At 32.5% G+C, this 27,983-nt stretch overlaps 3 protein-coding genes and 1 non-coding gene across 8 annotated transcripts in view; 2 read left to right on the top strand and 2 right to left on the bottom strand.

Annotated features, from left to right (window-relative positions):
- LOC132913464 (zwei Ig domain protein zig-8) overlaps window positions 1-27,983 on the top strand; it is a 739,765-nt gene that overhangs the window by 535,882 nt on the left and 175,900 nt on the right. The gene's annotated exons all lie outside the window — the stretch shown is intronic.
- On the bottom strand, window positions 405-16,951 carry LOC132913432 (uncharacterized). Its single transcript, XM_060971785.1, has 8 exons — window positions 14,221-16,951; window positions 10,730-10,813; window positions 8,510-8,612; window positions 7,552-7,683; window positions 5,879-6,318; window positions 5,499-5,724; window positions 4,552-4,810; window positions 405-4,311 (listed from the first exon to the last, which is right to left on the bottom strand). Exons 2-8 carry the CDS (start codon window positions 10,802-10,804, stop codon window positions 3,696-3,698), a joined length of 1,851 nt encoding a protein of 616 aa, XP_060827768.1. The 5' UTR covers window positions 10,805-10,813; window positions 14,221-16,951; the 3' UTR covers window positions 405-3,695.
- Trnat-ugu (transfer RNA threonine (anticodon UGU)) lies at window positions 7,043-7,115 on the top strand. Its single transcript has one exon. It is a non-coding gene; the product is annotated as a tRNA-Thr (tRNA).
- LOC132913429 (dipeptidase 1-like) overlaps window positions 24,638-27,983 on the bottom strand; it is a 145,385-nt gene continuing 142,039 nt past the window's right edge. For all 5 annotated transcript variants that reach the window (XM_060971776.1, XM_060971777.1, XM_060971778.1 and 2 more), the window contains exons 11-13: window positions 27,484-27,559; window positions 27,058-27,196; window positions 24,638-26,537 (exon numbers count right to left, since the gene is read on the bottom strand). In XM_060971776.1, coding sequence (XP_060827759.1) covers window positions 26,448-26,537; window positions 27,058-27,196; window positions 27,484-27,559 — 305 coding nt within the window. In that variant the 3' untranslated portion in view covers window positions 24,638-26,447. The remainder of the gene's footprint in view (window positions 26,538-27,057; window positions 27,197-27,483; window positions 27,560-27,983) is intronic.

Here is a 27,983-nt window from a genome sequence, read left to right as displayed (position 1 = left end):
ATAGAAATTTAAATCAACCTGAATTAGTGTTAAGTTCTTATTTGCCGTTTATTTATTATATGCGCATTTACATTCTTTATGTTTTGTTGGTTTTATATATATGATCACAGTTAGGAAACATTTAATAACTTATAATAATAACTTATGTATATACATGATAAAGAAATTCTTTTGCATGTTATAGATAAGGAAGATGTAGTAACGACGACTTATATTAACGATTGTTGGATTAGTCGGATTCCTTTCATCAGAAATGAACGGAGAAAAGTTGCAATTATGAGAGTTACCAACATGAAGATAGAATGCTGCCCCGCAATCGGTAAGTAGGTATTTTAAAAAGATAAATGATTCACGCCTAGTATGCAATCGCTTTTATATCTCTTAAGTAATAATTTATATACAAATTATGTTTTCGAAGTTGTTTTATTGAGACGTTACAACAATCAGCATGCAAAGGTTACATTGAGTCCAGAATCTTACAATATTCATTTGTTTCAATATACTTGCTAAATATACAATTGGCTTGCAACAAAACCGCTTATGTCAAGCAAAGAACATTGTTAGTGCTGCAAAAGATACCCTTGAGTACAGATTTTGTGCACATTCAATTGTCAATCGGAAATTCTTTTGATATGTTTCTTTATTGCTCTACAACATGGACGTAAAATAATGATTCTTTAAGAATTACATTTTTTAAACAAGTTGTTTATATTGCACATTTATTGCCTTCATTTGATTTTAATACAGACATTTAGGAATAATGTTACGTGTAATATAAAAAAAGATTAAGTATTCATCATACGTAGTTCTTAATTCTGTAAGAAATAGTCTTTAATTTAAACAAAATGTTTTGAATTAGAAACGAACTAAATATATTATTATTAAACTTTTAAGAAATTGATCTTTCTACACATTTTCAAATTTCATAGTAATAAATATATAAATTGACATTAATCATGTATTCCATGAGTATCTTTAAGTCGTTAATAATACAATCCGCTTTTCTTGAGTTCAATTGTATACCTTGAAATTTTGCACCGAATTTGCAACACTAACGATAATACCAAGCAATCTTTCCTATTGTTATTAACCCTTATTTACTTATAATTTCATCACAGCTTGATTATGTTTTTATTGTTAATTGTTAACTGTGTATTTCGTATATTTACATGTTATCAGTATGAATAATTAACAGAGCAACCCCAGTATTGAATGCATCATTTTGAAATTGCATTGCACCTCATCGTGTATATGAAATTATACTTCAAAAGTTAAAATTTCTTATTATGTAAATTTAAAAAAAACGATATAGATATTTTGTTCCTTCAAAGTTATGCTTTTAATAATTTTATTCATAAAAGTTAAAAAAAATTATTTTATTATACGAAAAAATGTTCAACAATATTTCAGTTTTGTAACATGTACATAACTAAAAATTTTAATAAATTTTAGCTTTCAACGTATATACACAAAATATTTAACAAAGATTTCCCTAAGTAAGTACATATAGGTGGGACATATTAGCCCAGAGAAATAATATTCCAAATATTATCGGAGATTTATCATTTTTACATTTATATTTCTTTAACCATTGGTCCATTCAAACTCGAATAATAAACAACTTTTTGTTTTCTGAACAAACTCAATTCTTCCCTTCTCGTTTTATTCCGTTTACCAAGAAAATGTGTCTCAGCAGTTTTATCATCAATTTTTAGTGCAAAATATCAAATAAAAATAAACGAAGAAATTTCTCTACACGTACAAATGCTGTTTTACTGATTCCATATGTATATTATTCGTACTAAAAATAAATTAAACTATAGAACGCTGTTTTTCATTATATGCTGACTTAATATGTTCAATTGTGTTTTATCAATGTCACCATATCATCGTACGAGAGATATAAAAATAGATTTTTATATTCATTTGGCTAAGTCTCTGTTTTTAAAAAACAACATATATACGGTATATCACTCGACGTCAATGGATTGTCATTTTTGCTACATTTCTTTTCTTTTACACTCGATTCGAGTATACCTACAAAATTCATTTAATTCCTTCGTTCTTATTATATCATCCAAGGAAAAGTATTTTTTCATGGAATTTAAGAACGATTTTGATATTTTATGCAGGTATAATGAAATAGGCCTCAACTCGTGAAACGTTTAACAATAGAACAAGAAAGATTTTGGCAGTTAATTCTTTTTGAATTACTGCACTTTCACAAATGTGTTACAAGGAACAGCTCAATGCTGTGTAAATATAACATTGTACGTCATACGTATTTAAACGAGTTTAATACGATATGACAAAACCGTGTCATATATAAATGTCATAAATACATTGATTGTTTCTTTATATTGTTTAATATATCGTTTATCGTTTCAATTTAAGAAATACGTTGTTTGAAATGCCAACGCATTCTCTTATACATATATATATATATTGTATATATTTTTTTGTAGCAGTCGTTTAATAGCTAATATAGATTGAGTAATGGTAATACAATTTATCATATGTGTTAAAAATTGGAAAATACATTTTTAGTAAAATTTCGCTACAAATACATATCAACAATTTTTTCGAAATATTTGAAATGCATGTATGTATTTACGTCAAATATTTTTAAAGCGACTTGAAAGGCTTTTTATACATTGCCAAATATGAAATCACGTGAATAATTTTCAACATTCTCGCGTTACAATTGTCTTTTCGGTTTATTTTTCGTATCATAAACATTGAGAAAATTGTATAATGTAAAAAGAATACAGCGTAAAAGATTTGTATGATTATTCTCGGTAGAAATATGTATCGTAATTTCAACATAACTTTTATGTACCTTCGTTATAGGTTAATGTTAATTTTGTACAGATTGATCGATCACATAAGAGGGTATATTATTTGTCATTATCGCGGCAAGCTTTTATGTTTATCATGTTTCTTTCGTCAAGAAAATAATGTTCTTTTGAAAATGATTGTCTTGCAACAGAACGCAATTTGTGAAAAGCCATATTAGCTTCACTTATACTATGTTTTGAGATCATTGAGCACATATTATGTTACTGTATATTATAATTCGAAATTGAAAGATAGAATATTTAATTATATAATGAATCGTAAAATAAGATACAGTGAAACAACGTAAGAATCGGAGTGAGTTCGTTAATATTAAGCAAAATATTTATCTTTTAAAAAGCAATTATTCTAATTTTAATAGTCAATACACTTATTCCTGATTCAAATTTTGTCTAAATTACAAGTAAAAATATGATCGTAACAAACTTGCACGTAAAACTATATCTAGATTTGTAAGTCTATCTTGCCTAAATGTGGCTGTAATTTTACTAATTCACGCAATGTTCCATTAAACTTACATATCCAATATTATGAATATTTACCTTTCTAAGGAATACGTTATCAAATAACAAGTGATTGTATCAACCTTTTACAACAAACAATTTCACAGTATCCTACTAAACGTGTATCTAACGTGGAAAATGCGAACCTATTTTCACTCAAAACTTTGGGATTCATTCGTGTAAATTTGTTCACAATCAGCCTTTACATTTCTCAGTTTTACCTGTTGCGAAGCTTTTCTTCTTTCAATCATTCGAAGTAATCGTATATCTCTTATATCTCGCAATCCAATTATTTTTTTATAGGTAATTAATCCATTAATTGAGAGTATCGTTTCTTCAAACTTCGTCATCCTCTATGTATAAAGTAGTTCCTTCGCTTTTTACAAAATCATGCAATATCGCATCATCGCTACGAATATTCATTTTCTGTTCTTGTTTCTTCGATACTTGATTGTTACATATCAAATTTTCGGTTATTAATGAAACTTCATTGCGTATTTCGGTCTCGTCCAATTCGTCCCTCGGCGTTTCTACCTCTATCTCCGGGACATTTTCTAATTCAGGTTCCTCAAGTAAGGCATCAACTTCAGTCGGTCCATCGGACGATACATTCGCGGCGATAGGTTCATCGACATCGATTGCATGGCTATCGTCAGAATTGTCTGCTCGACTTTCTTCAGTGTCGAGAGATGCTGCTGTGAAGTACTTGAACTCGGATTCGGATCCGCCACTTTCGATAACGGCTTGCGTGTTCAAAGAGTATCTGCTCGATTGCGCGTCTTTCTGCTGTTTCTCGAAAGATGCTCTCTTATTGTCGTCCGACCTAGAATGGTGCAGTTTCGCTTGTCGTTGTCGTTTTAGATTTTCACCACTGCTTGCCCTTGACCTCATTTCCACCTCGTCAGATAGGTATTTCGTGCAATCAATGGAGAATCTGTCCACTGACAATTTTCTAGGAGAAATTCATTAAATAGTTTAGAATATCCCTTTTGTTTATTTTTTACTTGATATAAGATTAACACGTTTCGCATTATGGTTGTCTGTGATAATCATCAAAGACGAAAAATATTAAAATACTAGGTAAGAAATATAGAAAGGATATTTTTTTAATAAATGAAAATTGTAAAGTTCCGTAACAACTTTCGGCATCTGTACGATTCGGAACATGTTATTAAATAATTCTTAATATTACCTATAATCTCCTCTGCGAAAATCGGGACTCTTCCTGAATTCCAGGCTAGCTTTACGTTGGCTCATCATTCTTTCAATTCTACGTTCGCTTCCAGCTTTGTCAAATGACATTTTATGGAAGCTCGGCGAGGAGATTTTACGGAAATCTCTGGGGGATATTTTTGTAAGATCTTTCGACACGGTCAATTCCTCAAATAATCTTATGTCTATCGAGTTTCTTTTTCTCGGTACAAAATCGTCGGGGTATTTGCTGTAGGCACCTGCAAAGAAAAATAACTGAACATTCATAACAAATGTCATAAACCTATTACAAGTCAACGTTACGCGAATGTGATATTTCATTTGCAATGTTGATTATGAAAGTGGATTCTAAGAATTCGTTTGTATTTATAGCATTATGATACTTTTATTTTTAGAAATTGCTTTTATGTTTGAAAGTATTTATTATTCGAATATATTTCGTAATAATATTGCATTTGCACATTATTTCTTTGCTTAGTCCTTGGTTGGTTGGTTAATATTAACCCATTTGCATCCAAGCACGGATTAATCCGCACGCTTCGACTGTCTTCTATCACCAAGCGCGGATTATTCCGCAATCGGACGACTGTCTTCTATTACCAAGCGCGGATTATTACGCGCGCTGCGACTGCTTTTTTTAATTTCCATTTTAATCTAAATAATTTTTTTTAAATAAATAATTTTTACTTTTTTCCTCTGTTATAAAGAATGTAAGATGCGATGTTTGCGAAGTAACATTGTCTACCAATCGTTTTGAACAGTAAATTTTCAGTAAACTCCATGAAGAATTCGGATGTCATTTACTGTAACTACGACTGACTGCGCGCGGTGATAGGGACCAGTCCTCTTAATTAGGGCCATGATGCAAATGGGTTAAAAAGTTCATTACTGTCGGCTGATCTTTTTACTTCACAATTTCTAACTGACCTGATAACTTAGGCGAATAACCACGACCCGTCGGGGATTTAACTGCTTCTTCAACTTCTTCGACATAATCAACTTTCGTTTGCCGAAGCAGTTGATGACGTCTCGCGGTATCCGATCTATCTTTAACTTTCAATGTAACTGGACCTTTATTAGGAATGTGCAAATCCATCGCCATTGAAACTTGGCTGCCTCCCATTTTTTGTTGATCCAAACTTTCCCTGCTGACCTATTCAAAAAATCACGTTAGCTATGTCCCAATTTTATAATAAACTCTCATGACAAAAACGATCTTCGTCAAAATTGTTCAATTTGTTGTTCAATTGTTATGAGTTTAATTGTTTATTAACAAAGAATATACGGCTATTGTATTCTTGTTATACCTGATGAGGACTGTAGCTTGGATTATCAACAGAAAGAGCATGCCTCTGTAACAATTCTGGATTTAATAACGCGCATCCAGCGTACTTCGGTGTTCTTTTACGAGGTGATTTCTTCTCAATTAACGTTGGTGCACTGGGGCTTTTCTTAATTGAGTGCCCAGTCTGTTTCTCGCTCAGTTCTTTAGAGAATTGCAAGAACTCCGCGGTCAATTGTTTCCTAGAGACTTCGTGTATGCTTGGACTTGGACTTCTGTTTACTTTGAATACACCGAGTTGGTGATCCCATTTGGTCGTTTGACTAGATGTAGACCTACGATTCCGTTGATTTCTCGTGTATTTTATTGTCGACGTTTGATTAAAGCGAAAACGGGCCGGCACCACTTTGGCAGCGTTATCACGAGCCTCGAAGGTCATTACACAGGCTGCTACTACGATAAAACCTGTGAGATTTCATCGTGTTATTTGTAGATCGCGCTTTAGTAAAATTGTATACCTAATTCGGCAGTCCTTAATGATAATGATTGATTAACTATCAACGTTAAAAAGAAAGTTAATTGCGATTTTTTATTAACATAGCGCACTTCGAATGATTGGAGAAATTTTTTTAGATTTGATCGAAAATTAAAAGGAACGTTACAGAATATGCTGATAATTAGTTCTTTTTAAATTATTCTTCTGTGAAGAAAAAAATCAATTCGTAAAGCGAATCGGAGAACAAAGCGATAATAGATGGATTAAGTGGTGCGAGAAGGCTTTTGAATATTTTTCCGTGATGTTGGATGTCGAGAAAAAGCATTTATATGTGTTAATTTAGGAATATATTTCAACTTGTGTCATATTTTATATTAAATAAAATTGTGAGATAATATTAGTAATGATCTTGCATATACATATCAATATAAACAATTATTTAATTATATAAAAATTTGTTATAATTATTTTATTAATTTCAAAGTAGAAAATTTAAATTTTAATCATAACACATACGTTTAAATATTGAAAAAAGAGTTATTTAATTATTTCAATTTAAAGAGAAATTGTCTTATGTTATATTTGCATAAATAATAATTAATTTGTATTGAAGTTTTTATATATATTTTATACATTTTTAATAAATGTATAAAGAACCGTGTAAGGAGTTCTCAAGACGCTCGTAATCGTCAAGCCTCCATAGCTCAGGGGTTAGAGCACTGGTCTTGTAAACCAGGGGTCGAGAGTTCAAATCTCTCTGGGGGCAAACATTTTTTTTCATTTTTTTCCAAAAAACAAATATTATGCACAATGTACAAGCATTGTTTCAATCACGATCAAACATTATTTAAATATATTAAAGTTTTAACAATATATAATTTATCCCACTTGCTATTATATTCTATAATATTCTAGATCACTTGTCTTTTATAATTTTTTTTTAGAGATATATTTAGCTGTGATTGATAAATTGTTAAACGATGTATTAAAAATTTTATATTCTTTGACATAATTTCATTCGTAATTTATAATTTCGCCGAAATTTCTTTCGAAAAATCTTTGCATTTGAAATTAAATACGGAGATTGTGAATAATAAAACTGTTTGAAGTAGTTGTTTTGAAACAGGGACATAGTTTTTGATGTATAGAATTTAAACAGAGGACAATATCATTTAAAAATTTTTATAAGATGTTATCATTACCTCCTACTCCCATTACGATCGGACCAGCATAACTGAGGTTATTTAGATGGAACCCACGTGATTCGTTTTTCACTCTTATCGTTAGATTACCTCTGATTTCTTGTGCCACGGACAGTTGATCTGCGAAGTATCCTGTACGATGTACAAATACAGATTTTTTAAATTTTATTTTAAAAAAGAAATGGAGCAATATCAATGCATTATCTGGCTTTGTATGTAAAATGTGGCATTTTATTTGAATTATGAATATATTTGGTTATTAGAATAATATAATTTCAACTTGTGCTCTTAGTAATTCGCAATATTATTAGTTAATATTAAATAAGTTGGACGTGGTTCTTGATTAGTAATATCCTAGAGTTCTTTTTGCACATACTGACCAGTAATCAAAAATTCGCGAGTGGTATATGTATTATGTATGTATAATTGGGTACTGCTTTATGCAGACGTTATAAAATAATTACACGCATTGAGCAAGCAGGAAATTATTAATCAATACCATGCAGCTATCTTAGTGTTTTGTTTTTCATCTATTTTAAGAAACAACGATGGCACTCATGATTGTTTACTGTTTCATAACCCTTTCGCTACCATAGCGTCCAAGCTCAAAGCGTTTTTGGTATATAGACTAAAACAGTATTTTTTAATACAGGAAAATTATGCATATAAATATTTATAACGTATCATATAAACGCAAAAGATATGATACAACAAATGTAAGTAAATATAATAGGATAAATATAAATATAATATAATAAATGCAAATAAATATAATATAATGAATACATATATACGTGTATCGTAGCAAAAGCGTTAATAATTACGAAGTTTTAAAACGAATGTGTGATATCATATAAAGATTAATTTATTTCTATCAATAAACTATCTCTAATTATTCAGATAATCTGTAGTAATAATTACATCAATTGAAATTTATAAATCTCATAAATCTACTTACCTATAGTCGCCATGCAAGCTCCTAAAAGCATTAGTAGTAGACCAATTCCGAGAGCTTTGCAGGCGTACCACAAACACCGCGTTGTCACTTTGCCTCTCACCACCTATTCGATTTAATTGCTTTCGTTAACAGTTAATAACCTGGACGATGTCCAATAACTTACTGGGCACATTCATCGACGCTTCATCATTTCACTTTACCTAGTTCTATGGTCTGCTAAAACGATCACATCGATTCGTTCGTCACATTCTATTATGACGCAGTATGCAGTAATACTCGTCTGTTATAACCTTAACTTGCGTGTTAAATATTTCCCGGTATAAGAGAAATTCCAAAAAATAATCTTCTCTGTGTCATTTAAAGTACACAATACAATAATTAATAAACACAAATAATTAAAGCGTATAAATCAATTTTATGTAATAATTTAAAAATTGGAGGAAATTGTGAGAAAAGTACTAAAAAGAACATAAATCTGGCAGAACTAAATTTTGATATAAGAGAAAAATTTTACCAAATGCATACTTCATCTAATATTTAAGTTTATTTAGCAACATGTTAATCATCAAAGATATAAAACACGACTAAACTATTCGGATTACTTTTTCTTTTACAAAATATAATTTCATCGAGCTTTAGGGAACACAGACTGCGATTTTTATTTGCACGAAATTCTTACCTCATTAATGTATTGCTTCTCATATTGCAAATATACATACAGTAGTCGAGTTTGTATGCACAAGAGAGCTTCTGTTTGCATATACTACGGAATAATATCGCGAATCAAATACGTGTTTCAGTTTCGAAATTATATGTGTATGAAGATTATTCAAGTAACAATCTTTCAAAGAGAAAGATATACTGTTCATGTTTATTAATGTATTTCTTGTTGAATATTTCAGTTAATAGTCGAACTGTGCCAACATTTTCTATGGATGCAAATAAAAAAAGAATATTTGTTTGAAACAGAAAACGTTTGGATCATAACTCTATATTCTGCTTTTAGCGTAATTCCCTGTATAAAAAATATAGTACTTAAAAGTTTTTAAAAATATTGTATTAGTAATAATGCTATTGTATTTACATATTTATTTTCATAATACTTATAGTACTATTATTATATGTATACAATAATAAATATTATAATAATATACAGTAGAACTTCATATATTCAGATCTCGTTTATACGCATAAATAATTATTTAGCGTCAATTATATAAACTCATAACTGAGCCTCTATTATCCCAACTACGATCCATCGTACTTTATAGTTATATGAACATATATTCTCAAGTAATACACGTTCGATACCCGGCTGAATGTTGGGTCAGAGTTGTTATTGACCCTCAGTTGTCCGAAGGTTATTAGGTATCGGACCTAATAAGAGGAATTAGAGGAATAGCTAGTGAAACTTTATTATCGGAACTTGTCTGTTATCCCAACAGCCTTGTCTTCCATGTTCGGATAAACAAAGTTCTACTGCAATTAAATTAATTATAATTGTATAATATATCATAATAATACTATAGTAATAAATATTAGTTAAATCGACAATATTCCTAATTGAATTATATGTTAATAATTTAACAATTCTCTCACAAATTATATTTCAATATCTTATTATAAGAAATATTGGTAACTTTTGCAAAACTTCTTTTGTTAAGTTTACAAAGGGTATTATGTATTTTCTATTACACTGTTTTATATGTGCGATATTTTCGTTATAAATTTATTTGTTTCTACATTTGTTCAATATTTATTCTTAGAAAATATGTATCAACATATCTCAACTTTGCACTAATTTATACACATATCGTGCCTATATTACTATACACGCTCTATTTATACAATATATATCTATAACACAATATAATCGATCAAACAAAAGTGAATGAATTTTATTTCTATAAAAAAAAAGTATTTACGTAATTCGATGACTGAATATACATTATACACTAAAATTCTATTTTATTCATTATGATCGGAAACATATTTTCATTTATTTATAAATAAAAAGATTACGTTATTTATAACATTAATACTCGAGAGAAATTTTTGAAAATAAAGATGCAGGTCCAATGAAGCAATAAATTACAAAAAAAAATTAAAACGTAACGTTGTAAATTTCGTATTTATCAATGATTGAAAGTGATTTTGTTTCGATTAAATTCTTAGTAGTATATTAATATTAGAGGTTCTAGTTGGAAGTTTGAAATATACCTGTACATTCCAGTGAGCTCCTGGACCGCAGGCTCTTCTCTGCGTCCCTTGCCAGTGAATGCTTCCTTGGGGCATTTTGCGTTCCTGAAGTTGAATAAATCCTGCATTATTAACAGGAGTTAGTGGTGCAACAAATTTAATAAAAGATACTGTTCTAAAGAGAAGTTAAAGTGAAAATCTAGTTGCGAAGTTAAAATTAACTGAGTTGAAACAAGATAAAACGGAATTACGAAGCATTTATCACAGATTTATGTGATTCGAGATATTTTCACCGTTGTTGCAATACTCAAACGTTTTCAGAGTTTAATTAATTTGATTTAAATGTATTTTGAAAGTACGTATATTGGTTTCCAATAAAAGTATTTTGGTTCTGGGCTGTCGGTAGAATATAGATTGAGAGTTCAATTCGAAGATCATTTTAGACTTTCATACATATAATTTTTATAGAACTGAGAATTTTGCATAGTTTTTTACTTTACTTCAGTACTTTGTGTAAAATCGATAGACCGGTTATTCCTTTTTTAATTTTCAAAGTACCAACTTAAGGTTATAGTTATTAATTACGGTATCCAACTTTTATACTTTAAGAGTACAATCATTAAAAGTTTAAACGTGAATCAATACTTTTAAGTTATTTGGTGTAATAAATTTGGTTGAAAAACTGTGCTATCTTTAAATCAATATCATCTTTGAATTTTTAATAGTTTGATAACGTTATAAAAGTACAATAATCTATCCATGACAAGACTTCCAAAACTATCTCAAAATCGCTACAGAAAGCAACTAACGTCTTCCTCGTGGGTATTATGGTTATATCGAATTTAACACTTGTATGCATCATTTCGTAGCAAACGTTTCCGGTAAACAAGTTACGGCTGTGACTTGTTCGCACGAAAATAGAGTACTAGCTCACTCAGTGCCTCATTTCATTTAACAGAAGGCGTAACTTCTTGCTCGGCATTCGCTTTAATTCAACTTCGCGATACGTATATAGTACTTGCCTCGGCTTTTACCACCCTCTCATGCTCATTCACTTTTACATAAGGGTAGGTAGACATAGCCCAGGCGTGCACAATACGTCCGTGTAAAATTATCTGTCAGTCTTCGATATGTATATGTGCCACGCTCGCATATTACACGCATACTACACGCATATAACAAGTAGAAGCATTGTTCGGATCTGTTTCCTATCTTTTCTGCATCTTTCACCGTAGAAACTTCCCACTTCGTATCGATCCAAATCCTTCTTTAAGGTTTCTTTCGCAATCTCTGTTTACAACCCGAAAACTTGTCTATTTTCTCTTTCACGGGTTTACTCCGGATTCAAGACCCATTCGAGCTCGATTGCGGTTTCAATCGCGTCTCGAGAGCCTACGCCAATATATTGCTACCTTTTGAGTTTTAATGCTCCAAGTAATCGCGAAATATTTCACGAGAAATATCTATATTAGAACCGTTAAAAAGATATTGATAATCTAAAGCACTTTGAATCGCTAACGAGGAAACTTGGATATACTAATTGTTTTACAATAATCAACATAATGTTTGAGTACATGTAATTGAGATCTAAATGCAGAAAATTGAAAAATATTATGCAGTTTATTGAACAGAAGGACTTAATATTTTAAACGCTACTTACTGATTATAAAACTCTGAGAAAGTTGATTGTAGATTTTACGTTGATCAAGCGTAGAACTACGTACTGCCAGCTCTTAAAATTTTAAATTTGTATTTTTTAACGTCCTATGGATATATTGAAATCTGCTTTTAACAGGACGTACAAAAACACAGAAGAATGTTCCTTTGAAAACACAAGAGTTCAGAAAATACAGTTGATATTCTAACATCTGATTTCTTGTTTTTTATTCGTATCGTATCGTATAACTCGTTCCTGAAAAAGTTCTTTACTTCTTCTATGCTACATTCGAACACAATGTTCACAGAGAGAAGTCTTCATTGTAGGTCAAACGTAAGCTCCATTGTGCATAAAGTGAGAACTTCCAAGCATGAAAAGATTCATTACAATTATGGCGATTAAAGCTCGACACGTTTCGGGCTTTTAAATCCTTTTTGACGATTGTTATCTTCTTTATAAAACGATAAATTTTTCAGATGCAATGTTCACTCGTATTTTTTTATCTTTTGATATATGTGGGAAATTTATTCAATACGATCATAACACACTGTTATCTTATTGTATATTTACATTTGAGAAGAACAGAGGATGTTTCATCCGAATTTATGGGAATAAAACTGAAAAATGGAAGTAGAAAGAAAAAGCAACGTTGTGTTGACGCAACATTTTGTATGTAATTCCTTTTTAATGAATTCACATTATTGAATTCATGTTGTGATTATGAAAACGAATTTCAAGAATTTCTCGATACTTTCTTTGTTGCTATTTCTCTTCTTCTATCTGGATCCTACAATTTTATCAAATTTGAAGAAATTCAAGTACTGTTATGATGAACTATATTTTTTTCAAATAATAAAATTTCTTTTTATGATTGTCTGACGAAACAGCAACTTTATTCGTGTCCGTTCAATAATATTGCGTTTACGCAATTTCTGTATATATTACTTTACTGTTCAACACGAATAAAAAATAAATAAATTATACTTTGGTATTGGATACCGCAGAATGAAATACAATATAGAATGAAAGTTTAAATAAAGTTTGAATATACGTTCGCCACAACAACTTTAGGCGAATAGTGTAAAACATAGTTAAAATAAATGACGAATTCCATCCGTTGTGGAGTATTAGTTGCCGTAACGATCGAACCGAGCCATTTTCATTTGCATAACCGCGACCTTTGACTACGTTGCAGTGTTCTCCTTTGTTCAATTCGACCACGGGTGCAAGTAACAGAATGGTTCTTTTGAATAATTCATTAAAAAAGAATTTGGTATCCCTATAACTTTCTCTCTGTGTTCTCGAATATTTCATCGTTAAAAGAAAGTGTTCCTTCCATTTATGAGATTATTTGTGATAGCCGAACATTCTCGGGAACACGAGCAGAAGCATTCGGCTTTTAAGTTTGCCCTCGAGCGGTGTTTTAATATGCAGAAAGCAGGATTGCTTTTGTGATTAAACTTTGTCCTATGGAAGCGTTTCCTTGCAAACGGTACTCACACAGAAACCGTTCACGTGGAACGTAAGATAAGAAATTTCAAGAAAGATAATGTAAGCTCTGATTCGTGCTACTATTTCTTTTAAGCGTTTTAACAAATTTTACGTATAAGATTTTAGCTGATAGAATTCAAGTAAAGTCAACATTTGGATTGAGAATCTCTTAGATAAAATAATTTCTTTATTTAGAGATTTTCCGTTTTTGTTGAAAGTAAACTATATGATATCTACATTTGTAAGGATTAAGATCGGTACAAGCGGGATTTATTTGTTCTATCCACTTTAATTTCGAAAATTTCGGATTTAGAAATGACGTTAAATACAGAAGGAAAAATAAATTCCTTTTTTCTTTACTCACCTTCCTGCCTCTTCGGATTTGTTATCGCAGCATCTTCTTCTATTTTTTCTTTCAACGACCAGTGTGTTTGTGTGTCTCTTGTACCATTTTCTCTCTTCGAAACTCCGTTGAAATTGATTGTACAACGAAATAGTCTGTATGTCATAAATTTTCAAAGAAATGTGAACAGCACTATAAGTCGCATGGTTACGTCCAATCGCGATCACAGATATATGTTTACATATATATGTATGTAGAACGTATGAACATCAAAATACAATCAACTATTGTGAATTCACGGGATGATAGTTGGCGGACTCGTACCGACGGGACTGCGCTTTATTTTTATTCCAGCACGTGGTATAGGTATGCGAATTACCCCGGGCGAGAAACCTCGGCTCGGAGACGAGTGTAAAATGTACTTAGACCATAGTTCTTGAACCGCGTTTGTCATTTCAACGAGCTCTCTTTACGATGTCTCCTTAATTCTGTAATTAAGCAGGCTGTGTGGAGCCACAGAGCAAACACCAATTAGCTTCCATGTAAATTCCATTCATGAAACAACTCCACTCGTCGATCTATCCGTGATATCGTCGCGTATACTTTGTCTCGTTCCTTTCAACAGTTTCTTCTTTCCAACACCTCCCTTCGCAATTTTGGGAGTATCGATTCGAGTTCGCGTTACAGGATAATTTTGTAACTGGGACAACCGGATGAACTTTTGAAAAATACCCTCGAATGTTTTCCTCAGTCGGTCGTCTGGACCCGCTTTGAAACGTCTCTTCTGTCTGATATTTTTAATGGATGCACACCGTTCTCGTCTGTATACCGGTAAATGATTCTAATTACGTTGCAGCGCGCTGTTTTCACAGATCGAACATGTATTTTCCACGAAAGAACAACTCAGATGTCATATCGTGTTTGGTCGAGGGAAAAGTTTCATTGAGAGCCAAGCTAATTCATCAATAACTCATGCGAGTGTTATCTCGATCATTTCTACGATTCCTTTCTTACGAATATAACTTTTCTTTTTTCGAATTCGATTCAACAGAGCTGTGTTAATTAAATGTTTTTATAGGAATTTTGTTGTATTTTCTTACAATATGCAAATTTTTTTGACGAGTATTACAATGAAAGTTCGTCTTTTTTTTATTATTAACTAGCTTCCTAAAGCTACTTACTTAGCTAATACTTAGACACGTCGATCTTATTTAGCAATTTATCGTAGATTAAATTGCACGGGAATTTCGTTACATTATAATATAATCAGATGAACCAGAGTCATTTTTTTTTCCAGATGCTGTTTATTTGCATCGATTGTATTTGTATTATTTATGGCTTCGCACTGTTTATGCCCACTGTACTTATTTATTCATTATACGTATGAATATTCTGTACATATTTTTGTTTCACACTTGGTTCCATAGAATTCTTATATCTTAATTTAATAGTTTAATTTAATAACTTGAAGATTTTAGAAAGGAATTTTGATATTTATCATCAATTTATTCCTTTGTATAAAATCTACGAAGGTGGAAGAAAACTGTTTGTTCGTGGTTTAATAAGAATGCAGAAACATGATTTATATCTGTTTTTGAAGACAATATTCGAATAATATCATTAATATTTTTGCGATAAATTTCAAGAGAGACAGTTATTTATCTCGTAGAAATACTGAGAAATACCTCAAGAGATCTTTCAAGATATAAATATCCTGCAGGTTTCTTTCCTCGATGAGATGTTTATGATCTTTGTATCCATTCAAATTCTTAAACTCTCGTAGAATATGAGACAAAATTGCAAAATATAAGCTTCACTTCTTCATCGATACGGCAATATTGAATCTCTTCCGTCTCTTTTGCAGTACTATTTTTCAGTTATGTTTGTCTTTATTTTTATTTTTTTACGGGTTTACTATGTTCGAGTAATCAACAAATGGATGTGTTTTACTCGCCTAACTCCCATTCGCTTAAAACGAGTCCAATGGAATTAAATTTTATGGTCCGCTTAACTCCTGCCTTTTCTCACACGATTCTGCGTTTCATCGCGGAAGGAAGCCACTAAATCTGCACTGGATCATCGTCGGATCGTAACTCTTCTCTGTCCCACCATCGGAAAACGATTCCCACCCTTTCAACCACCTTACGAGACACGCGTTGCTCACAACTTTCGAACTTCGTCGTAGAAAGCACGAGGTGGAAAGCGCGATCACTAGGTCTTTTTAAAGCGGCCAAGCAGAGTAGATATTTGTCGGTTTATCGAAGGTTGATCCTTCTGGCGGTATATTCAGTGCCTCCTAAGGTATCACAGAGTGCTTGACAGCAAGTTTTACGTATAAACTGAAATAGATAGAAAGGAAAAAAAACACCGAACCGATGGAAACTGAATCGTTCACTAAATCATCGCGCGATGATCGAAGACGCGACGCTGATCGTCAATGTTTTAACCGCCACGATTTTCTTCTCTGTTCATCGTTTCCTGCGTCTCTTTAACGAGATCCGGTCCCCCAGCCTTGTCCTTGTTCACCCTGGATGGGTGCTGGCTGTTCGCCGGAGAAGGAAAAACGGCTGGAAATGCTACTAAATCACCGTCAGGATCAGGACTCGGGGGACGACGATCAACGATGCCGCTTGAGGGAGTGTCTCTACTCCTCCAGCATCACCTGTTGGTATCGTATCCCGGTCACGGGCTATACAGGGTGGCAAGGGGAAAATCTGCTCGAGCTAGACGCCGAAAACACGCTTGCGCGAACGCAGATCGATGTGTTATATCGCAAGCTCTCTTATACGGATCCTCTGCTCTAGCTCTGTCTCCTTCTCTTGAACGTTCGTTCCGAATGAGACGTGACGCGACGTCGACGCTTATCGTCGATTTGACGAGTGCTATTGTGTTTATCGGACGTTGCTTTGTATCTTCTTTTTTTGCTTCTCTTCCTTTTTTGGGTACAGCACGATGAAACCTTCCTGTTCTTCTTTGATCCTCTTTTCGAGCTGAAGTTGGAATTCGATGATTAAACCAGATTGATGACTTTTGGGAAAATTTTGCTTTAATTATTAGTACTGTAATTTGGTTTGTTTTATTGATTTAGTTATTTGAAAATGTTTTGTTAATAAATAATTTCAGTTATTTTGCGATTTTTCTGCTACGTAGCTACTTTACCATAATATTCCATTCGTTTTCAATTCAACCGTGTTTTTCTGTTTCGAAGCTTTCTAAAGTTTCAGAAGAATGTGGCAGATATAATTGATTTCATGTTTCAATTTTGTTCTATTTTTCTGGAGCATTAAAACTCTTTGCTTATTGAACCAAGAACGAGATTGAGATTAAATTTCAGAAACTGTATATTCAGTCCGAAACGTAATGCCACGATACGTTATACGTTTTTAAGCCACAATTAAAGTCGGAGTTAAAGTTGAAAGAAACCAAACTTTGGTAAAAATTTAATCCATCTGTCGAATATATAATTAATGTATAATATATAATATAATTACTAGATACATATAATATTTTTGTTAGTATAGGTTTCTTTAGTTCAACACGTTTCGAAATTATTCTTTTATCAAATGTTTTTTAAAGTATGCAAAGAGCTGTATATTCTTTGACTAATCGATTTTCCGTTATCGATTCTTATATTTTTCTTTGCGCTTCGTTTCAGAGACGGATGACTTCTTTCGACAAGAAATTGTTGATCAAGTCCATTGGCTCGTAAAAGCTTAGCATACTACTACTACGTATACTTACTTTTTATCCCTTTAACAGTTTCGATATGTTAGTACTATTTATACGATATTTATTAGTCATGAAGAATATTTGGGTTTGAGAAAATTTTATAAAAGATTAAGTGAGAAGAATTCAATATGCATCAATCGTATAACGTTAATATTATACATTTAACGAATTATTGTTTCGTATTTGTGAATTGTCAAGGAGAAAAATGAAGAAATTCTTTTGTCACTGTATCAACTAGTTTTGTAAATAATGTTTATTAGATAATGCGTGCTTACGAGTATTAGGTAACATAATGTATTCTACGGTCCTTCATAGAAGGTGTACAAATCATTGTTCCAGCAATGTCTTCTAGATTAACATAGATAAAATCATCATCGTTGTCATCGCTATCGCCTTTGTCCTTGTTCGATTCATTATATCTATTTCTCTCGCCTGAGTTTGTTACCGTGCGAGCTATTTATCTTGCATCGACACTTAAAATCGAATCTGTTTGTCAAACTCCGAGACCATTACTCGCATTTTTGCTGAATTCTCAGAAATTTTTCCCGCATCTCACGGCAAATATCTTAAAATATCGAAGCGTCAACGGATAGTAAAAAATGTTTCGCGAAGTTAGTAGAGCCGACATGTACGTGTGGAAAAAGATATTCTTCTGGATGGATCGTTAGCTGTTTATTTAAGTACGAGGTTTATTCTTCAGGTTTGTAGCATCTTTTACTTCAAAGAGTTAGAACTTTAATCTAGTTTAACTCACGTTCTAAGAAAAAAAACTATTAAACAAGATCGACTACATCGTGCAACGTGATGAATCACTTTGTTGAACCGAATGGCGTGCTCTTCCTCAAAATCAAGCTGATCAAATAAATATTGGGGCGCGATAGAAACGCGCAGTTGGCCTCCGATTTCTAATAAACATCATTCGATTTTAGTGTTCCGTTATACGAGTCCACGATGATCAATTCAACATTCCCGCGAGTCTTTCAACATCAAACAAACCGGAGTCCCTAAAATTATAATAGATTATACACGATCTAGGGTTCACCACCTTGGGTATAACTAAAACTGTTGATAAATAACGTATCACTTTTGGATGTTTTCTTTTTCTAAATTCGTCAGGGCCATTCGGAGCATATATAGCTCGTGAAAAATTGGCCTGACGAGTCTTTTAAAAAATGCTCGATTTCTTTCATTTCCCTTTACGTTCGCTCAGTCACTTTTCTCCCTCATTCGCATTCTGCATTCATCCTTTACTTCTATATATATATATATATATAGAATATATAGAATATATATATATATATATATATATATATATATATATTTGTTTTGTTTTATTTATATAATATATATAATATATATTTTTATGTAGATAATAGCAAGTAACTTAGTCTTATGTGTCCGTTCCACGTTCGTAATTATAGCAATCTCGAGTCGAATGGAGATTAATTTATTTACGCACGGGATTCTGCATATTCTCACCATTTCATGTTCATAGGATTGTATGCCGTGTACGTGTCATGTATGCGTGCGTATTCCCCAATGATTGTATAAGATCATGTAAATGTTTGTATTGTATACATGCTTGTAAACGTACTATTTTCCTTAGGTAGTAGGTATCAATAGCGTTTCTTGCTTGTAGCGTTAATAATTAATTTATTAAAACTTTCTATATCATTTTAATCCTCATAGTCTCTTTAATAATCGCCTATACATTCCATCTCGCTCTCTCCCTTTTCTCTCTCTTCCTTATCATCATACGTCTTCTTTACAATCTCTCTTTCTCTCTCTCTCTCTCACTCCCTCTCTCGCTCGCTCGCTCTCTCGTAAATAGCTGCCCTTTTATTTCGTAAACTCTCTCTTTTATTAGTTTAAATTCATCTAAAAAGATATTCGCGTGCAGTGTTTGTCGAACAGCTCGAGAATCGGTTTTATCATAGCAACAAACTTATTTACTTCCATTTATTTAAAAAGTGTTTATTTCAAAATTCGTCTACTTGATAATCTTCTGTTTAAAACAGTATAATTCAATCGTAAGAAACAACTAGTTGAGTTAATGAAAATAATAAACATGATATAAACAAAAATGCTTTATTTATGGTTTAAACAGGATAGATTGCCGCAAGTCGAAAAAAAGAAAGATAAAAAATATTTGTAGGGTACACTTTTAATATTAGAAAACGTATGTTTCCATATGGATTGGGCTGGTCTAAGTTTAGCTTTTCTCCTCATCTATATTGCATCCTGATCTGATTGCATCGAAGCATTATTAAATAATCTAAAATCATCGAATCTTACACACTTTTCTCGAGCGTTCGACATTATAACAGTTTAAGAACAGTTTAAATAGACAAATGAACGAAGTATCAGCATTATATTTTCCAAGCATTTAATCGGTTCCAAGCCTAAAAGTTGCAATTGTTGAGAGTTTAAACATTAAATATTAATTTGAATTTTTATTAAAAGTAACTTATAAATCTTCAAACACTAAAACTCGCGAAGGAGAAAGCTGGAATGAAACAACTTTAAGGGAAAAGGAAAAGGTTAGAGAGGAGAAAATATCTAGAAAAGAAAGCAGCTCTACAAATTCAATCATTTAGGTAACAGTTTATAAAAATCTGAATTATCTAACGATTATTATTAACGAATTATATCTTTACCGAATAAATAGGGAAAACACAATTCTGCAACTTCGTTCAATTTATCTCTTCATACGTACATTGGCTACAAACTTTTTCATCATGAATGGTCGTAAGTATTACATTCTCGAGGAATAAAGTGAAAAATTGTAGCCACGATCAGACAGAAATGGCTTCAAGTTTTCTCGGGTTTCGGTTTTTGAAACTGCTTCTCTTGCACATCCCCTGTTATATACATCTGTGGATTACACGTCGATATATCCTATTTACATGCGCGTGTCTCGTCTTGCCAAACTTGCCCTTTTGTGCGTTTGGACATGTCGGTTGTAATTGTATATAATATAGTAAGTTACAATATTATTAATCTGAGTTTCTAGGCAGTTGTGTGTTATTTATGTTATGTACGTTAAGATTTATCTCTAAAGTTCTTCTGTTTCTCTTTCTCACACTCTCTCACACTGTTTCTCTCTCTGTCCAAACGTTTTACTTTCGCCCTTTACACGAACAATTGATTTTGGCCTCTGTTTTCTTGCTAAATCGGTTCAGAAAAGGAAGGTTCATCTACGCATGCGTGCTTGATCGTTTCGCTACTTAATTCATAGAAAATGAACACGTTGAACAGTTTTCGTTCGACGTTCGAGCCTTTTAAAAAGATCGTTGAGCGTATCGATACTCGACTCACACAAAAGAAAATCATCGATAAATAAAATTTGCAAAAATAAGAATTCGATTTGATTCTCACGCGAGAATAAAAAAATGTAAACAAATCTTCTTGAAATGCTCGAAACATCGATTTTCTTCAACTCGTTCGATATTCCTCTTGATTATTATACGACGATTTATTTCAACCGTATCCATTTCTCATTTTTCCACTTGCACTCATGTACTCACGCACGCTCGAAATGATTATCTAGAGTTTCCTCCCTCACGAGTCGATTCGAAATTAATTTCTTTTCGGCATCTCACGCGGCTTCGAAACCCATCTTCGGCAATTTTTTTTCGCCTCGAAGGAAAAACGTGATTTCTTCTTCCCCCTTATTTTTTCTCCCCATTTTTTTCTTTATACAAAGAATACACCGTTGCGGCTATACGAAACTAGAACGGTATCATTTTGTTTACATGTGAATAATTCCATGAGTCGTGTGGTTGTAACGCTATCGTAAACACAAGAGTGAGTCTTGTTTCCATCTCCATGTCTCGATCAATGGTATTGAGCAATGTACTGCCGTCGAATCAATCGTTTGAGAAATATACTTCGTCTCCCTCGAACATCATCGTTCATGAAAAAATTTGAACAGCTATAAATTATCATCGTTGATAGAATGTTAGAATCAAAGAAGCAAACCAAATACGAATTTCCTTTTCTTTTTTAGCATTCGAAGATTTTACTGTTCTCGACATCAAGTATTTCTCAAAGAATCGATCCAATCAATATTTTTAACGTGCTAGACTTACTCTTTACGAATTAGAAATCGTAAATATCGTCCTATTGGTCTTTTACACTACTTAATCGTTCACTACGTGGCGGTTATCAGTGTTATTGCTGCTAAGAGTTCGTTCAACAGGATCCTGCTGTCTCGCTAAGGTTATTTTATCGGTAGACAATAAATTCTGCTTGTCGATTTGAAATTGTTATCCTTGTCAACGTCGAGGAAAACGCAAGCGTACGTATTTTTACTTCGAGGAAAAAAGCTTCCACTAACGATCGTACTCAAGACCTTTCGCTTCGTGTAAAGTAATTAACGATCATTCGCTGTATAAACCGATAGCCTTTAACACAATTGTTGTTCTCGACGTTCTTTGCATTTCGCGATATATTGTGCATATTTGAGGGGCTCAGTGAAAAAGTGGTACAAGTGAATTTTTTTTTCGACACTAAATAGGACAGAAATATGAAGAAACGATATCTGCGTTTATGTAGAACGTAGAAGATTTTGCTATGAATAATCAAACCTTTATAGGTATAATAACTAGCATTGTTATTGTGTATAATTAAAAGAATAGGAGTAGCAGAGATTTGTTTTAGCTAATACGTATTATAACAAGTGATAGTGCAATTACTTTGGGTATTTTATATACTTTTTATATATTAAATGTATTCTATCCATTTTTGCATCTTTAAATTTCTCATAAATGCATAAAAATTCGCAATCTAACGACATGTCTTAATTAACTTAAAAGCATATGCATCTCTCTATTAGAGTTTAATTTTATTTATAGTTTTCTTAATTGAGAATTTTTTCATTCGTACTAGTTTTCCTCTGAACCCTTCCTTTAATCCTGTCGAATCTATGGGACGATATATCTCTTAAAAGTTTCTTTTGTACGAAACGATACTTAGTTGTATTAGATCGTCCAATAAGTTCGTATCGCGATCCGTGTTTACTTTTCGTGATGTGTTTTATGTACATACTGGCTAAGCGACTAAAATGACTAATCGCTTATGGCATAGAGTCGAAGAAAAGATATGAAGAAAATAAATGATAAGTACTACCCAATAGTGCAATAAGTTTTTAATCAAATACGATAATATTAAGCTAACTAGAAATACTAATGTTTTTGAGATGTAAAACGTTATAAATACGAGACATAGAAATCTCAACAAAAAGTTAAGATCTAATTAATGACGTTAATGGACGACGAATTAAACATGCAAGATATATCGTCCAAAGTGTTGCAGAAGCATCGTGTGGCGAGATATTTTGTCCTTAAATGCGTCTGTGGATACAAATGGGTTGATACAGAACGAATTTTTGTTAATTCCTTCACCACGGATTAATCTTCTACCAGAGTCGTAGAATGCTGCTGCGAGTTGTCGAAGGCGCCTTGGTTTCTTTTATATAATATATGTATATAATATATATATATGTATAGTTGTTAACAATGTTAATTACAGGTACCTAAAAATTTCTCGCACGCGTTCCCCACGTCGGAAAAAAGTAAGAAAAGTCGAAATGTTCGTACAAGCTAGGACAGTCTACGCTAGTTTTCGGTATCATTCGCATCTTCTGATTCGCAGTGCGTTTTTTGCCTTCCTTCTTTGTGTCTTATTTTCACAATCGAGCGTTCCGTTTGCTATCTATCGGTGATACTTATCGTGATATTACAAAGTCGATAATGGAAAAACGTCGTTACGAAAAAATCAAAGACGCTTGCGAGAATTTCGTCGAGTAAACGCTAGGGAAATCGGTGTAATATTTGATGTATGCGAGCACGACGTTATATATATTTACAATGTCTGCAATAATAGTAATTGATCCGATATTATTTCCCAATGTTTCACAACGCGTTTCGCTTCGCAGCTCAGCTTTTGCCTCGTTCAAAATTTTCGCATCCTTCTCTTCTTGATCCTCAATACGTATCGTAGATTTTCGGATGACTTAGGACAATGTCCGAGAGCGATTGGCAAACCAGATGAAATATTTGTTTAGTATTTGCTCACTGTCTCTAATTTAAGTTACATCCCAAAAGAAGTTCCCTTTTCTAGATATGTAGAAGTATTTTCTACGTGTTCTCATTCTCGAGTCCTCGGTTTTATTTTACGATTTACCGACTAAAAAGTTTATTGCTACATCTCGACTACTATATCGAAAAGGGATTTCGGCAATTATAGGTTCTCATGTCATAATGGTTCAGTATAAATTGGCTTGGCAGTGTTTCATATTGGTGAGCATAATAAATAGACCTGCCAATTTATCCGGATTTTCAATGCTTGATCTAATTTAGATAATATTCAAGTATCCAACATTAACGTCATTACGTCAAAATGACCAAGCTAAGTAGAGATTTGATTAAAAATTTCATATTGAATTTAATCTTCTATCAAGAAAGGAAATTTTAGATACAAAAGCATTTAGTATAATTTAAGACTATTCGGTTATTAGTTGAATTTTCTACTTAATTTTCTAGTAAAAGAAAGGTGCCTGACACAAAGATGTTTCATATAGATTGAAAATTATCCACTTCGATTGAAATCTAAAGAATTTAGAAGAATTTAATTATTTAAAATTCAAATGTAACACTACTATAAAAAGGTAATTATCTCATGTGTGTTTTCAATAACACACAGTATGCATATACATATGTATGCAAATCTAAATAATGGTAATTGAATAGCGCAGTTGATTCTATGAAATATTCAATTTTTTATATAAATATAATTGAATATTCGAATATTATCGATATCCGGATACTCGCAGTCCTAACAAGGTATTTCGTTTACAAATGAATCAGCAGTTGCGTCAAATAATTGCGTCATGCATGCGTAATAGAAGCCTCGTTATAACAAACGTTATAAGAACATTTTTAAGGATTTCAGTCGGAGGTTGGAAACATTTAATAAGTGACGAACAAGTCTTTCCTCTTAATGGTCTTTGGTGACGAACTCTAAATGACAAAAATTCTTTGCCATTTGTAAATATAGAAATTCTAAAAGCTTGAAACAATCGTATATACGTAAATATTGGTTTCTGTGATCTGGTTTCAAAATTTCTAATTAAATGTTACAAAAGTTTCATTATTTTCTCGCCGATTTTTCTAGTTCTTTTTTTTTTTCTTTTTTGGTTTTTCTTTAATTCCTTGGTATTAAGCGCACTTGTTAAGTTGGCAAGGAGCAAGCATTCAAATGATTATCTACGTCTTTAATGGTATAATTTTCATATCATTCGTATTAAAAAAGAAAGTATATCAAGGATAGGTGTAATATTTGGGAGATTCGTATATTTTATATAGTAGTTATTTCGAATATATCCTAATTGCTCCTCTATGTCAAGGATATTATCATGCAGTTATAAATTACAAAATAAAATTTATCAAATCATTCAACGTTAAATCATGATTAATAGATCTTTTCTCTGATTGACATTTGAACGCGTGCCACCTAGTATCCTTCGCTTGAGATCTTATATAATTATTCCAAGGTAGAAGTATCGAAAAACATTTATTGGAATTCTGTCAGAATAATACCGGGAGAACGTTTCTTAAAGAGTATCCTCGTTTGAAATAAATTCTTCCTAGCAAGCATTTTTGGCCGCCTCGATTGTCCGCATCATTATAAGCTATTCATTCAGGAACGCTTTTTCTTACTCTTATAAGTATTCATCTATGAATATCTTCAGGACCAGCTCAGATTTCTGTATAAAATTTCTATGTAGATGAATACGCTAATAAATACGGTTTGTGCTATAAATATATTTCTGGTTGAATATATTTATGTTCCTATAAATTTCAACAGTTTCGGTGTTAACACTATTATGAACGAAATAAAACAAATGTTCGCGGTTTCTCAGTAAAATTCCTTTGGGAGGTAATACAAGCGCAGTGTGTATCAAAAAGCTGATTTCCGTAGATGCAATCGATACAAGGAAATAAATAAAAAGTTCTCAATAATTATGTATCTGCTTGAAAGTATGGACGGACGTATCCAGCTATTAAAATAGCAGCAAATTAATCATTATACGTTATACAGATATGTTCTTTCAGCGAAATGCGACAACAATACGAAGAACAAGATAGTTTGTTCATAAAGTTAGTCAAAAATGGCCAAAAAAATACAATCGCATAATTCATGGCGGCGCGGCGTGTGAATGAGAGGAGAAAAAGATAAGGAAGAAAATTGAACTTGTCCTGAAGATGATCGTTCAACACATGGTCTCGATCTTATCAGTTTTCACAGATGGAACGTACGTTCTTGTTCAATTTTTCATCTTTCATAAGGCGCGATCGAATTCCCCGGAGAACTCAAAAAGATGTTATCAGGGAAAAGCGATCTTTCAGCTGATCCAGTCCGCACGTTTACAGGGTCCTATAGTTCCATGAGACGTGTCGAATCTTCGGCGATCGTAGAAAATCGAGGAATCCTGCTGTGAATGTCTTCAAAGAAGATCAAGACGCTCCGTAGACGCATGCAGAGTTGTCAGGTGGACTGATCTTCTCTACTGGCAATACTGCCGCTCTGTGCCATTCGTCACGCACCTAAAATTCCATTTTTTTTAAATCCATAGAGTTAATAATTAAGAACGGCAATATACAACAATAATTCAGTACGGCAATGTACATAAATATTGATAGGATTTAAATAATAATCTCGCGTAGAAGGCAAATTTTAATTGCTTTGGAATTTTTGAATTATTCAACTTTTTATAAGTAACAAGCCCGAGGATATAGCTTTTTGAATATTTTATGATAAGGGCATTTTGTTTATCTTAGATTCCTTATTATTTTAGCTAGTTTTGTTTTTAAAATTTTAGTTGGTTGTTACAACAAATTTTATCCAGTAAATCTTATAAATCGTAATAAACAAATAAAGATAATTTTCATGTTATATTCGGAATACAAATTTTTAATATAAATTTACATTATATGTACTGTAGTATAAACTTATCCATTCCATCTATTCCTCTTGAGCAAGTATATCTCTTATACAATTAGCATAAATCCTATTTTACTCTTTGATTATATCCATTTTAATTAATTGGCAAGAAATATAACTCACCTGCTCGACCTTAGCGAATACCCTCAATAAATTGAGGCCAGCTAGCTTTTTAATGTCTTCCTCCGTCCACGTTGGATCCTCCAGTAGAGTAGCCAACAATTGCGGATACCTCGAAACATCCTCCAAGCCGGTAGGAGTGCTGAAAAGCGCATCGATAATCGCAGTGTCGGTTTGTTTGATTCATAATGGCCTCTATCATTCAGAGAATAGATGTTCGACACTAAAATTCGTTTCAGCAGTCTCGTATCAATGGAAGCAATTTTACGATTTACGCGTTCGCCTAAGTGTTCATTGTGTGTGCCAGTGAAATGTTAGCAAACTCCCTCCCCATAGATACAACAGTAATTGCTTCATTGAGCCGAGTATCGATAATGATTATTCTCTGAATGCGCGTTGTTGTGCCGAGGATACTCGAAAGATAATTACAAATTTATCCCGTCGAAGCCGGCTCCTATTCCAACATGATCGATTCCCGCCACCTTTCGAATGTGATTGATGTGTGCTGAAACAGCATGGTCGTCCTTAATAAACTTGGTCGTACCGTGGCATTTGAAATGTTGATTTTATTATTTTCAACTTGCACCGTCATTACTGTACTCCATTTGAACAAAATACGTTTCTGCTTGATTGTTAATTGGTCCCGGCGCGCGTGTTAATCAGTTTCACATTAATTTACGTGAACGCGATCGAACAGAAGAAACGAATCATTGTTCAACTCGAATATAAATGTGTTTTATTAACATAGTAGAAGTTATTCCATTCTTATATTTATTGTTTTAACAATATTATCAATTAACAATATTAACAATATTAACAATATTGTTTTAACAATTATATATCATTCCTCTCGATAGGAACGTCACGTATTCATTTCGCCGAAATTCGGACTAAAGAAGTTTCCGAGGTAATTTTTTGGAATTTCAAGG

Source organism: Bombus pascuorum, chromosome 13 (genome assembly GCF_905332965.1).
Source record: "Bombus pascuorum chromosome 13, iyBomPasc1.1, whole genome shotgun sequence".
In the NCBI taxonomy this organism is placed as follows: domain Eukaryota; kingdom Metazoa; phylum Arthropoda; class Insecta; order Hymenoptera; family Apidae; genus Bombus; species Bombus pascuorum.
This window is presented reverse-complemented; position numbering and strand designations above follow the sequence as displayed.

What these genes read in the sequence shown, in the direction of transcription:
- LOC132913432 (XM_060971785.1), bottom strand. Translation starts at nt 10,804, where the DNA reads ATGCCCCAAGGAAGCATTCACTGGCAAGGGACGCAGAGAAGAGCCTGC. An exon ending in GAGCTCACTGGAATGTACAG is followed by an intron (nt 8,613 to 10,729) that starts GTATATTTCAAA and finishes TAAATCGAATAG; the next exon opens with GTGGTGAGAGGCAAAGTGAC. An exon ending in GATCGTAATGGGAGTAGGAG is followed by an intron (nt 6,319 to 7,551) that starts GTAATGATAACA and finishes GAAATCTCACAG; the next exon opens with GTTTTATCGTAGTAGCAGCC.